This window comes from Papaver somniferum, chromosome 10, assembly GCF_003573695.1.
Source record: "Papaver somniferum cultivar HN1 chromosome 10, ASM357369v1, whole genome shotgun sequence".
In the NCBI taxonomy this organism is placed as follows: Eukaryota; Viridiplantae; Streptophyta; class Magnoliopsida; order Ranunculales; family Papaveraceae; genus Papaver; species Papaver somniferum.
Window position 1 is genome coordinate 65,473,245 of NC_039367.1, and position 13,829 is coordinate 65,487,073.

A 13,829-nucleotide genomic window follows, 5' to 3' on the forward strand; every position below is an offset into this window, starting at 1 on the left:
TGAACCTCTACATAGTGTTGAACTTTCTAAGTATCAGGTAACTAGAGTGACTCTCGTCTTGAACTCTAACTAATAATAGATTATACAACACACACAACTATATCTTAGAGTAAAGTTCTTAATTTTGCACATTAGGGCCATGTGCTTATCCCTTTCTTAACGAACGATCTAGAGAAATGCCCAAGTTCTCATAGAAGGCGGCCACACCTTCACATTCGTATAGGTGAGTCTATCAAGGATACTCCTGTATATCCCACTCTTAACTTAAGAGCTATAGACATCATTAAGAGTTTAAACACTCTTACAATGCCAAATCTCTCTTTGTGGTTAGCAATTAGTCTTTCAGTAACCAATTTATTATTTCTGTCAAAGTAGATCATTGAGGATGTGGTTCTGTTTATGCACGAATCTATTATAGGAGAGGAGATGTTTTAATCTGGTAACAATATTAGCTGCATCTGGGGAAATCTTACTGAAGGTGTTGTCAAGTCGAACTTTTTAAATGATACATCATGTGGTAACATAAATAAGAGCCCAATTCTTATAGTGGATTAGTTCTTCGACCACATATTCAACTAGCTATGGAGTTCGGTAGTATCACCGAAAGGAATAACATTTCCCCACAGTAATATACTCCAAAAACAAAGAGCAAAAGGGCATTGCATGAATATATGTATCAAGCTCTCTTCACCACACTTACATGATTGATAAATATGATCAATATGATCCAGGATGCTAGCTTTTTAGCTTTAGTTCGCATAATTCCATGTGCACATTTCCAGATGAAGAGATGAATATACGGGCTTGGATCAAGTTTCCATATTTTTATCCAATTTGGATAATGGATAGTATTCTTATATCTATCATTAATCTTGTGATCACATAGAGATTTAGAAGTTTCCTTTTGTCAATTAGTTTCCATATCACTTGGTCATCTTCCACAATATTAAATGAAGTATTCAAATTGGCATTGCATTCGTGAATAGATAACCATTCTTACAGTTTTTCCTTGTCCCAGATGCCTCTGTAAATATAATATTATTGACCAGAATCATATCATCTGCGCAGTTGAGGAGTTTAGAATAATGCCTTTCACAATACCTTTCCATATCCAAGAATCCGAGTCTTTAGGAACAATATTAAATTCTAGAATGTCAGCATTTTTGATGTACTAGGGATGCAGACTGAAGTCTAAGATTTGAGATAAACCTTTTTGGATGATCATGATCATTACCCCAAAAAAATTCCATTTGAATTTTGTTTAGCCCCTTTCAAGCACGTGGGATGTGATTTATGACAATTAAATTTTAAACATAAGTATATAAAAAATTAAAAGAAATCATGTGGAAATCCAAGTAATCTACAATTTGGATATGTAGGTGAACTAATGAATACTGATTCGAGTTTCAAGTAGGCGGAACACAAAAGGTGCTTAACTCTATTTTTGGTAGCAATGATGTTTGGAAAATCTAGAGAATGTCAATTTCAAAACAAGATGATATATTGATTTGTAAACCAATATATTGGTGCTTAACTCTATTGGTTTAACCCATTGACAAATTACGTAGGTTGGATCATGCAAATCAGTGGCTTGAGGAAATAAAAATTTATAAGTTAATTATAATCATGGTAAATCAATCTATTCATAATATGATCATCTTAGAATCTAGGATGTCTATAGTTCACCACATATTTAGACATGAACTTTGTTAGGGTGAATGTTACATACCTGATGATGATGATACAACCATTAATGCTAGAATTCAACCTTATTCTTTAGTTTTTTCTTTTCTTATACTTTAAATAAGAACTAACTGGTTTCTAACGGCACATGGGGTTTATATTCCTTTTACCAATTCTTAATAGTTACTAACTTTTCTGATGGTGTTAATTGTAATAGTTATTTTTTCACAAGGAACTAATCATTTCACATATCATAGTTTTTTTTATGTTTCGTACCATCAAAGGAACTTGTAAGAGATAAAGATCAGAACACAACCGTGTTTTTGGAGTTTTTATATCGACTAGCTTGAATTTTTCGGATATGAAACAATGACGTTCAATCAGTAACAGTTTCTCTCTAGATTCAGGGCCACCTAACATTATCTTGGGTTAATGGGGCATAAAACTCTAACATTTTTCCACTTAGACCACATGACCTATTACAAAACTGATACATAAATTAAAGGCTTTGTCAAAACCAAATATGCGCAAAATCTAGAATGTCCAAACCATTGTAATATTCCATAACATCTCTATTAAATAATATGTTAATACGAGTCATAGCGGTTACATGTAAGCAAATAACATATTATAACATCGGCATAATACAAAATAATGCAACATAAATTCTTCACAATTTATGAGGCTAAAAACCAAAAGAGCCTTACCAGACTTACAAAAATTCATGTATTTTATTCATTTTCTTAAATTCGTGTACACAAGTAGAAAATACAAGAAAACACGTCAACAACAATTATCATAAAATCTCAAAAGTTCCATGAGGAATCAATAATTTATTTATACATATAATTGGAATGATCCAATACCCATCGGTGTAACATGTTCCTTAAAGGTATTTGGTGGTAACTGTGGATACGGTATGTTTTCCTAAATCCCAAAGGTATAGTACTAATGTAAACATCAATCCTAAGTATAAGTCTAGGAATAATCTAATACTCCCTGGAGAAGCTCCAAATCATTGAGGAGGTGCCTCCTCAAACCCATAAATGTGTAACCTAAGCCAAAGACCGAACTTCAAGATTCTATCAATCAAGTGCAAGTTCTTAACCGTATGCCTCTTTACTTACGTTTTAGCTTAGTAGTAAGTTCATTTCTATTTTTTTTAAAGTTCGTCTTTGTTTGGGTGTGGTTGCTTTAACAACTATATTTTTGCGCCGACTAATAAGTCGACAATAAATTTCACTAAACCAAAAGTCACGAAGAGTTTTACTAAGCGGGAGATGATTCAAGACGATTCCAATTTAATTTTAGTCAGATCACAACATATATATGATGGGACTGACCAAATAGCAGAAAAGTCAGCAATTGTGGGAAGGAAACACTATTAGTATGAGTGTTGTCATGTCCCCCACGAGAAGGTAAGAAAAATATCCAGCTATGAAGGGACCTACGAAAAAAGCTAGCAGTTCGGATGATGATATGGATAATGATAGCCAAAGACTCGCGCACAGCTTAACTTCCATACTGAACCTACTACAAAGAGTCACGAGGCAGACAACAACGATAAGAATCAATATACCAAATGTAGAAACCCAGAAGCAAAGCTAAAAAATCGATAGCGTGGAGACTAGAGGTGCTTCCAAAGGCACGCCTAACCACTCTTTTAGGAAGAACGACAAAACTAATGCGAGAATAAAAGGATCAGCGAAATTTCTATCTAAGATAATCCCAGGCGGAAATATTAACATCATCCAACTGAGATAGTCATTTGATACAAATCCAAGTTAATTTTTCTGAAAAAAATGGTTATATTAGTTTAATAAAGATATTAATATCAGTTTAAACAGATACATATTACTTCCAGGTTCTCATTTAACAACATTGCTAACATGGGTATTTATGAGTGTGTCGAATTTTGTATAAAACAAAATATTCTTATTTTATAAGGCATTTGATACAAATCCAAGTTAATTTTTTTTGAAAAAAATGGTTATATTGAAGAGAAAATTATTTACAAAGTGTTACAAGTCTAGGAACTTGAAGGTGAAGAAATGTATTCCAATGATATAGTACTTGACTAGCAGAATAGTCTTTCAAAACATCCTTATCACAAAACCAAAGCAAAAGAGTCTTCCTAAAAAGAATAATAAGTTCCCCCTCCTCCTTAGCCCTTCCACCAAATGCTCTATTATTTTATTCTTACCGTTAGTTCCAAACTACAACATAATTCATCTTCCACCAAACCTCCCTGCATCTGCCTTTTAAATTTTTAAAACTCCAAGCTTAAATTTGATCCTTCATAGTACCAGCAGACACTTAATTTAATTACTTTGAAAGCTTTTACGAAATGAGACCAAACCACATATGTATACTTACAACAGACAAGCAAATGATCACTAGTTTCTCATTCCTCCTTGCACAAAAAGCAAATTTTATTTGGAACATCGGTACCTCTATGTTTAAGCATAAACAAAGTAGGTAAAGAGTTACGAAAGTGATCCAATAACATAAAACTGACTTTAGGAGGAACATTCTTATTCCAAAGAAACTTTTGACAACGCCATTCTTCTTCATGTTGCACTTGCAGTTCATAACATTTCTTCACAGAAAAACTTCCCATATATACACTGTATCTTCATCCCCGTTCAAACCTCGACCATAATCCAGCTAATTGCATAGCAAGTCCCATACCAGTTGCTCATTATTAGAGAGATTTCTTCTATTTTGTCAACTTAATCTTCCATCTATAATCATTTCAATCTACATTTGCTTGTTTGTTCCTGCAAACCTTAAATATAACTGGATATCTGATGTTTACTGGACCGTCAAAAGTACAACCATCCAATCAGAATCTTAAAGACTTACCATTGTTCAACTGACAATCAATACGATCCTACCAAAAAAAAAATGGAGTTAAGAATATTCTTCCAGACTCCTACCCGATGAGGTTTTTTTTTTATCAGCAGGAATCAAAACCTCCTCCTTGATACTGAATTTCTCTGTTATCACTCTTCTCCATAAATCCTTCTTCTGCTTTGCATATATCCAGACCCATTTAGCCTTCAAAGTCTTTCTTGTGCATCTAAGATTTTTAACATCCAAACCACCTAAATATTTTGGTTTGCAAATTTTGCGCTAAGAAACCAAGCACATCTTCTTCTTTTGATCAGATGATCCCACAAAAATTACTCATTAATCTAGTGAGTTAGGCATGTTAATAAATGACAGAAAATAAATGGGAACACTAGACAAATAAATTTTAGTGAGAGTCAATCTCTCTGCTTTTGATAAAAAAGATCTTTTTCCATGTTGCAAGTATGACTTCCATCCTTTGCACCACCTCATCCCAAATAGAAATAATCATTACAGTAGCACCTAATGGTAATCCTAAATACTTAATTGAAAAGTTTTTTACTTTACATCTCAACTCCAAAGCCAGAGAATTAATAATTTCATCATCCCCCACACTTATCATGGAACTTTTTCTCAAATTTAAGTTCATACCAGTAAGGAATTCAAAAGAAGTAAGAATTAGAAGCAACCTCTTAATCTCTCAGCATTTGCATCCATAAATTACGAAGTATCATCTGCAAATTGCAAATGAAAAACCATTATCCCTTCATCCACCACCTGAAAAACGAACCTTCCCTCTCGTAATAGCATTATTAACCAAGTTAGACAACACCTATACCACCAGCAAGAAATGAAAAGGAGAAAAAAAATCTCCATGTCTTAGTCCTTTTGAAGTTTTGAATTTGTATGTAGAACACCATAAATGAAATATTAACAGAAGAAATACATCAGTGTATCCATGAAATTCATCCATGTTTTGTAAAATTCTTATCAAAGTATTTCATTTCAAATTATCAAATGCTTTTTCCATGTCAACTTTACACAACACGCCAGGGATTTTAGCTTCAACCTGTTATTTATACATTCACTAGTAATCAAAACCCCGTCCAAGATTTGTTTATTTTTGATATATACACCTTGAGAATCAGACACACCAACTTAGCCTTACCACTTTAAGTCTGTTTTCCAAAACCTCATAAAGGATTTTATATGCACTACATGATACTCTCAAAGGTCTAAACCCTTAGGTGAGAAAAAGTCTTTTTTAGGCATTAGAGATAGAAAGAACAACTAAGCCTCCATTCCCAAGTAACATACCTGGAAAATTGCTCCATCAGCTTCATAAAATCTTCTTTGCTAATGTGACAACATTTCTTATAAAACTCCATGGATAACCCATCAGGTCCTGGAGATTTATTAGCACCAAATTCCTTAATCGCAGCAAACACTTCTACTTCAGAAAATTCCTAATCCATATCCAGCTTCTCGGTTTCATCAACTTAAGGAAAATACATATTATCCAGAGTAAAAGCAACATCATTTTGTTCAGTAAAAAGATTCGCATAATAATTCCTCATCTCCACCTTAATACTCCTTTGATCAAAACACCCAACTCCTTTAACCTCCAATTTGACAATAATATTCCTCTTTTTCCTTGCATTTGCTATTTTGTGAAAATAAAAAGTATTTGAGTCCCAAACTTAAATACATTTTGTTTTTCTATTGCAAACCACTTCCTAACCTTTATAATCTCGATATTCTTCAACTTAATAATACAATTTGTTTAGTCCTCAAACTGAATCTGATTCAGTAGATGAGTTTCCTCCATTTGATCCAAAAGATCAATCTTCTCAGTGATTTCCACTTTTTCCTTTTTCACATCCTCAAACTCTACTCCGCTCCAGTTCTTCAATAAATATTTAAGATATTGCAACTTCTTAAAAAACACAAAGCTTGCAGAACCTTGATAATCCATATAACTTATTGACAAAATGCTTGTGTATAAGCCAACTATTCTCAAATTTAAAATACGGTTTGCATAAAATATTTCGGTTAGTCACTAATATAATAAGCTTATGATCAGACACATATATAACTTTAGTAAAACCCATTTGAATAGCATCAGGAAATAAATATATCTAAATCAACACTTAGTAAATGTTTATATAACCTACATAAATGTGGATTGTGTTGCAAATTTGACTATGTGAAAGCTCCTCCCATCAAAGGTAAATACACCAACTCTTGATTATAGATGAAACTTTTAAGAAAAGCATCACCAGCAAAGCCCAAAGGCCCTTCCCACGAAAGCTTAACTTCCTCCAAATGTTTCCAGGATAAATCTCTATCATTGTAGTCTTAGAACCAGTATTTTTAGAAGTGAAAACAAAAGTAAATATCATGCATTCCCTTCCTCAAATCATCTTTTACCAGTTATTACCATTACTACCACAGAAGGTAAGTACTCCCAATCAAAATCAACCGATAATCGAAGCCCTTTAGTCCCGAGCAAGTCATGGTAGGGCTAGAGATACTATCTCATAAAGATTTTATCTCATAAAATATGGCAAGTTTTCTGCGCCGGCTCGCCTGCCTGGGCAACCTGTACATGGACAGTAGTACATCCTTGGCACATTCTGTGTCGCGTTCATATTTGGTACATAGGATAAAGTAGTCACCAAATCAATGGGATTACGCAATCACGACCATTGAGATGGGTATACCCACATCCCTGCCCTGGCTGCAGGGATACAGGGAGGAGTCCCTCCCTTTCACGATCTTGCAGCCTGCATAGCTAGGGGGAGGAGTCCCCCCCTTCACAATATGCCAGGATGGGTTCACATATTCACAATTTTGAGGGACAATAATCAATACCTTCCCGATAGATAAGCACAGGAACCAAACGGGTTTTTCCCGGAGACGAACATGCGACGATGCTGAAGAGGTAATCGGGTTTTTCCCAATCAATATCAACATCATACCGAATATGCTTCACAATCCATTGATTCATTTTCATAATTTTAGTCCTTGAATTAGACAGACATCATATTTTTGGCAGACAACCAAATCATGCAAAGCTGTAATTTTATCAAGCGCATTAAGCCCAAGAACATTCCGACTTACGAGTTTAAGATCCATTAACATCATACATCAAAGTATCTTCTTTACCAGAAATCTTCAACGGGAGAACTTAAAGCAACCTCCTTCCCCATACATCATCTAATGTCACAGCCTCAACCACATTCTCCTCAGCATTTACCTTTCTAAATCTTTCTTTCTTTATGTTTCATCACTCGAATCAAAACAACATTCCTCGAAATTATCGCCTTCACAAACTCCTCCATAAGAGCAACAATGTAACATCGTCAATTCCGTCACTTCTATTACCTTCTCGATATACCCAGGATGAGACAACTGCACATCCCCAACTTCTTTACAATTTTATGCTCAATCTATGAGAGTAAATTCATCTTTAACACCTCCTCTAGACCCTTTTCCATTTGTCTTTCTTCTATGACCATACACTCTTTCTCATCTAAATCCAAGTTAATTAGTACCTGCTCATTTAAGGTTATTTTTCTAAAATTCACATTTTAATTCTAGGGCATGTTAAAAAGAATATTTATGCCCTCACCATTAAAACAAATTCCTTAAAGGTTCTGATTATTGTACCGTTGAGAGATTCTGGTCCCACAATCTACAAATATACCTAAAATCTCAAATTGAAAAAACAAAAAATCAAAACTCAAAAAAGGATTGAAGTTGCGTTCCCATTTCCCACCTCTAATAAATCTCCAAAGCCTAGACTCGGTTCACCTCTTTCAGCTCACTCTTGAATCAATCAATAACTCAGCCATGGATCCATCTTCTTCTCCTCCTCCTACGATACCATCATCACCCAAACCTGAAGAAACTCAGTTAATCACCAACGGCGAAGACCATCCACACTTATCTCTAGGCATACTCAATATCGCCGCCTCTTCGCCAAGGAAAAGAACAAAAACTCCATTAAAACCTCCATACTCAATAAAAACCCCTTCTTCCGAATCATCAAATCCACTTCAAGAGATCATCCTTCTATCTCCATCTCCGCGTCGAAAATCTCAAGCTAAGCTTATTGAAAGAATGGAAACTGTAGAAGAACCTATTGATTTGATTGGACCTAGAAAACGATGCAAAAATAAAGCTTCTCCTGTGGCTAATCAACAAAATTGTGCATCTCCTAGGGTTAGACGATCAAGAAGACGATTGGATCAAGAGAATCGAGATGATAAAGAAGTTGGTGTTCTGGTTCTAGATGAGATCGTTAAACCAAGAAAAAGAAAACCTAATACTAGACCTCGTAAAGAAAAAGCTAGTGCCGCAGTACCTTCCAACAGTTTATCGTCATCCCCAAGTATGCAAAACAAAACCCTAGATTCTGTTCTTTAATGATTTCTTGATTTTGATTTTTGATTGTTTGTGTGCAGGAACTGTGAGTGATGGTCAGAGTAGCTTAGATAATATCAAACAATTGATAAATGATTTGGTTATGTGGAGAGATGTGGCAAAATCAAGTCTATGGTTTGGATTTGGATCTCTTTGTTTCTTATCTTCTTGTACTTCACAAGGATTAAGATATAGGTGAATGTTTGTCTTCTCTGTTAAGTTTTTTATTGTTTCTTGCCCTGGTAACTAGCATTTTTGCTCAAAAATCTTAACAAGATTTCATATTTTTGACAGTGTTTTCTCTGGAATTTCTCATTTGGGTCTGCTGTTTTTAGCCTTCTCATTCTTGTGTAACTCATGCTCCCCAAGGTATATAACTTACACCCTAAAACTCATTTTATCTGGCTATGTCATTTTTATTAATGTCTTTCTTAGTATACTTGCATTGTGTTTTATAGGTATAGCAATGAACAAAGACTTAATCTTGAATTGAAAGAAGATGACATAGTAAGGATTGCTAGAAAAGTACTTCCAGTTGCAAATTTTGTCATTGTTAAGACAAGAGAACTTTTCTCGGGCGAGCCTTCGATGACTCTCAAAGTAAATATGGATATAACTCTCTAATTCTTTGGTCCTTTCCTGTATTTGTGATTGCTTAAACAGGCACTTAATAACAATTATAACTATCTTTTGGTTTCAGGTTGCACCTATTCTCCTCTTTGGAGCAGAATATGGTCATCTGATAACCCTTTGGAGGCTTTGTGCAATTGGTAAGATTCACCAGAAAAGAACTAGTATTACAAACGGATTCCGTTCATCACTTTAAGGAGTTGGACTGATTTTGAAGATCTTGCAGGATTTTTTATCAGCTTCACTGCACCCAAACTATATGCTTCCTACTCTATGCAGATAGAAGGAAAAGGTACATAAGACTTCCTTGTATCCTTCGTTGTTTATGGGCGTGCTGCGTGTGTGTGTTTGTATGTGGGTTACATATCTGTTCAGTTGCTTTTGTTGAAAATTTTCGGGTCTTGATTTCCTAACATGATACATTTTGGTTAACCAGCTGAGTACTTGGGTGGATGGATTTTGGGAGCATGGAAAGCTTGTTCTCTCAAGAAGATAGTTGCAGTCTCAGCAGCTCTAGCGTTCTGGAACTTGTCTAGCATCAAAACAAGGGTTTTTTCAGGTATGTCCTTTGCAGAGTTCTTATTCATTCCCATCTCAGTATCATGATGGGAAGACATAGAATAGTCTATTTTGGGTATGTCAGTTGGGTTGGGAGGGTCTGAAATTGTAATTTTCACTGCAGCATTTCTTGGCATGGTAATACTCCGATATCGTCGACAACACTCAGAATCAAAGATAAACGGAGAAGAAGGAAACGGACAGCAAGAGGAAATGATGCAAGTCGAAGAAGAGGAAATGATGCAGGTCGAAGAAGAGGAAAAGGAAGAGGAAGAAAAGCAGGGTAAAGCTTTGATGGTCATAGAAAAGGAAGGTACAAAGATATAAGCAACAATTTCGCAGTTGCACAGACTGGTTTAAATCCTGTACTAAACACTAGGATGTATAAGCAGCAATGTCGCAGTTGCACAGACTGGTTTAAGAAGTATAAAAGCTGTCCAGCAATCAGAATACTAAGCTTGTATTCTGGAACAAAAATAATACTGACTGATGCTTTATTTCAGTTTCATGTTTCCAAACCTAATACAAATATATTATGTGAAATAGCTTTTTCATCCCAAATTAATCCTTGGTCAACATTTGGTCACTCCTTCACCTTTGGGGACGGGACCTAATAATAATTTAACTGTTAATGTCCCATCTAGAAGAACAACATGAGAGACATATTAGCAGCTTGCTCCTACTATGACTTACATCCACATATTGCACCAAGGAATTTGGATGAAAATGAAGCTTTGGCATGTATTGTGATATTGCAGCCTCCAAAGTGAGACCGCAAAAGGCCTAAAAAGGTTAATCAGAATGTATTCGAAAGTGTTGCGGTACCAATACTGAGTTAGCAATAGTTTCCTTTAATTAGTGCTCTTATTTTTAGCTTGTCTTTAATTCGTAACTAGTTAGAATTCTATAGTTAGTATAACTTGCTTTGCAAGTATTTAGAGTTAATACAAACTCAAGTTCTTCTTCAATCTTTCTTCTACCTTTCTTCTTCTTCAATCTTCTTAGTCTTTCAAATTCCGTGATTAATCCCCATTCAAAGGGTATTTATCTGGTTTTCTTGCGTGAATACATTCCTCACCCAATTATTTCTTATGTGTGCATAGTATCTTCACGTCTTTTAGGTTAGAACCCTAACATCTGGTTCCGAGCAGGTTTATCCTATACCTATTTTTACACCAATTTTTTTTCCATTGACGTACACAGACGATTTGTCTAACCTACAACAGAGTATTAATGGTGTTACAACCAAACTTGATACACGGGTTGACACAATCACCAAAGATCGTGAGTTGGATGAAGCTGCAGTTCAGAAACTACGTGCAGAAGAAAAATCAGCTCGTGAAGACGATAGAGCTAACCGTAAAATTGATCTCGCTGATCATGAAAAATCTCTTACAGAAAGCTTGACCAAAGCCATAAGCTCTTCGTTAGTGAGATGTTTCAGGAATTTCTTCCTCAGTTTCAATCTACAGATGGTACTCCTCCACAACATACATATCGTAACACAAATACTAATGCTACTGGCATTCTTGATACTCCGGTTCGCACACCACAGGTTCACCTAAAGTTTTCTTCTTTTGATGGTGATGATCCTGATGGTTGGTTATTTCAAGCTGAGCAATATTTTTCTTGGCATACTATTGCTAACAATATGAAGGTATCACTTGCTGCTGCTCATCTTAAAGGAGATGCTAATGCATGGTTTCGTTGGAAGCGAACTACAGTCGTCAATCTACAATGGCCACAATTTTGTTCTATGGTGCGTGAAAGATTCTCTCCTGAGAAGTTTATTGATGCTAAAATGGCAATTAGCACAATCAAACAAAAAGGTACTGTTAAAGATCATATTCCTGATTTTGAACGTCTTTTGAACTTTGTTGATTTTCCTGAATCCCACTTGATTAATCTGTTCATCCATTCTTTAAAACCTGAGATTGGTTCTGTGGTGAAGTTATTTGAACCAACAACTTTGGCTTCAGCTTTTAAGAAAGCACTCAATCAGGAGGAAGTTTTGTTGACATCCTCCAGAGTTTTTCCTAAGTCTAACCAGTTTAAATCACCTATTGTTCCTACCAACTCTCAGTTCAAGAGAAATCCTTTACCAGCTGGTGTTAAACGGCTTACTTGGGAAGAACAAAAGGAAAAACGGGATAAGGGCCTTTGCTTTAATTGTGACCAACTATATCAGCCTGGTCATTTATGTTTAAAGCCGAGACTATTACTATTGGATATTCCTCCAAATTCAGATGACGTTGAAGAAGCACAGGATGATACAGGTCAAGAAGATGTTACTTAAACTGTTCTTACAGAGCACATTGTACCAACAATTTCTTTGCATTCGTTAATGGGTTCTTCTTTTCCTAGAACTATGTGTATTTCGGGTTACACTAAAGCTCGGCCTTTCTCAATATTGATTGACTCTGGCTCAACCCATAATTTTCTTCGTCCTAAAATTGCTAAGCAGTGTGGGTATTCTACACAATCTGAAGAGGCTGCCTTACAAGTTACTGTTGGTGATGGTGCTCAAATACAGACTCGTGGATTTTGCCGTAATATATAGGTTAAACTTCCGAATTATTCTTTTTCCACAAATTTTCATCTTCTTGATATCAGTGGTTGTGATGATTTCTTAGGAGTCCAATGGTTACGCACATTAGGACCTATTACATGGGATTTTTCAAAGTTAATGATAAAGTTTCGAATCCAAGAGCAAGATGTGGTTTTACTAGGTCAAAATTCCTCCAACATTATGCTTTTGGACACCAAATCCATGCATAATGCTACAAATATCTGCATTAAATACTTCAATCAATGCTGCCACAATCATTCCACCTGAGTTGCATGAACTTATTTCTAAATATGCAGATGTTTTCAAGACTCCAACATCATTACCTCCTGAGAGACTGCATGATCATCGCATCAATTTACTTCCAGATTCTGCACCTGTCAATGTAAGGCCATACCGTTACCCACATTTTCAGAAGGACGAAATTGAGAAGATAGTGCATGAACTTCAACAAGCTGGACTTATTAGACCAAGTTCTAGCTCTTATTCCTCTCCCATATTGATGGTACGCAAGAAGGATGGTTCTTGGCGTATGTGTGTGGACTATAAAGCTCTTAACAAGATTACTATCAAAGACCGTTTTCCAATCCCAATGGTGGATGAGTTATTGGATGAACTACATGGTGCAACAGTTTTTACAAAATTAGATTTTCGACTTGCTTATCGTCAACTACTTATGCACAAGCCAGACATTCCAAAAACTGCTTTTCGCACTCATGATGGACATTATGAATTCTTAGTCATGCCGTTTGGTCTTTCAAATGCTCCAGCTACCTTTCAAGGGTTGATGAATCATATTTTTCGTCCTCATCTTTGCAGGTTTGTGCTGGTATTTTTCGATGACATTTTAATTTACAGTAAGACCATGACTGAGCATATGCACCATTTGTCCTTGGTATTTGAATTATTGAGACTTCACCAGTTATTTGTCAAAGAGTCTAAATGCACCTTTGAACAAAATACAGTGAAGTATTTGGATCACGTAATTTCTTCTGAAGGTGTCTCAGTTGATCAAGATAAGATTCAAAGTATTTTGTCTTGGCCTCTTCCAACTTCACTAACGGAATTACGAGGTTTTTTGGGGTTAGCTAGCTATTATCGCAAATTTGTC

At 35.5% G+C, this 13,829-nt stretch overlaps 1 protein-coding gene across 1 annotated transcript; it reads left to right on the top strand.

Moving 5' to 3' along the window:
* The first annotated feature begins 8,261 nt into the window (after nt 1–8,261).
* LOC113317223 (reticulon-like protein B17) lies at nt 8,262–10,906 on the top strand. The gene is made up of 8 exons (XM_026565364.1): nt 8,262–8,932; nt 9,006–9,159; nt 9,259–9,333; nt 9,423–9,564; nt 9,665–9,734; nt 9,821–9,886; nt 10,031–10,153; nt 10,277–10,906. Exons 1-8 carry the CDS (start codon nt 8,392–8,394, stop codon nt 10,477–10,479), a joined length of 1,374 nt encoding a protein of 457 aa, XP_026421149.1. The 5' UTR covers nt 8,262–8,391; the 3' UTR covers nt 10,480–10,906.
* The last annotated feature ends 2,923 nt before the right edge of the window (nt 10,907–13,829 follow it).

What these genes read in the sequence shown, in the direction of transcription:
- LOC113317223 (XM_026565364.1), top strand. Translation starts at nt 8,392, where the DNA reads ATGGATCCATCTTCTTCTCCTCCTCCTACGATACCATCATCACCCAAA. An exon ending in TCACAAGGATTAAGATATAG is followed by an intron (nt 9,160 to 9,258) that starts GTGAATGTTTGT and finishes TATTTTTGACAG; the next exon opens with TGTTTTCTCTGGAATTTCTC. An exon ending in TGTAACTCATGCTCCCCAAG is followed by an intron (nt 9,334 to 9,422) that starts GTATATAACTTA and finishes TGTGTTTTATAG; the next exon opens with GTATAGCAATGAACAAAGAC.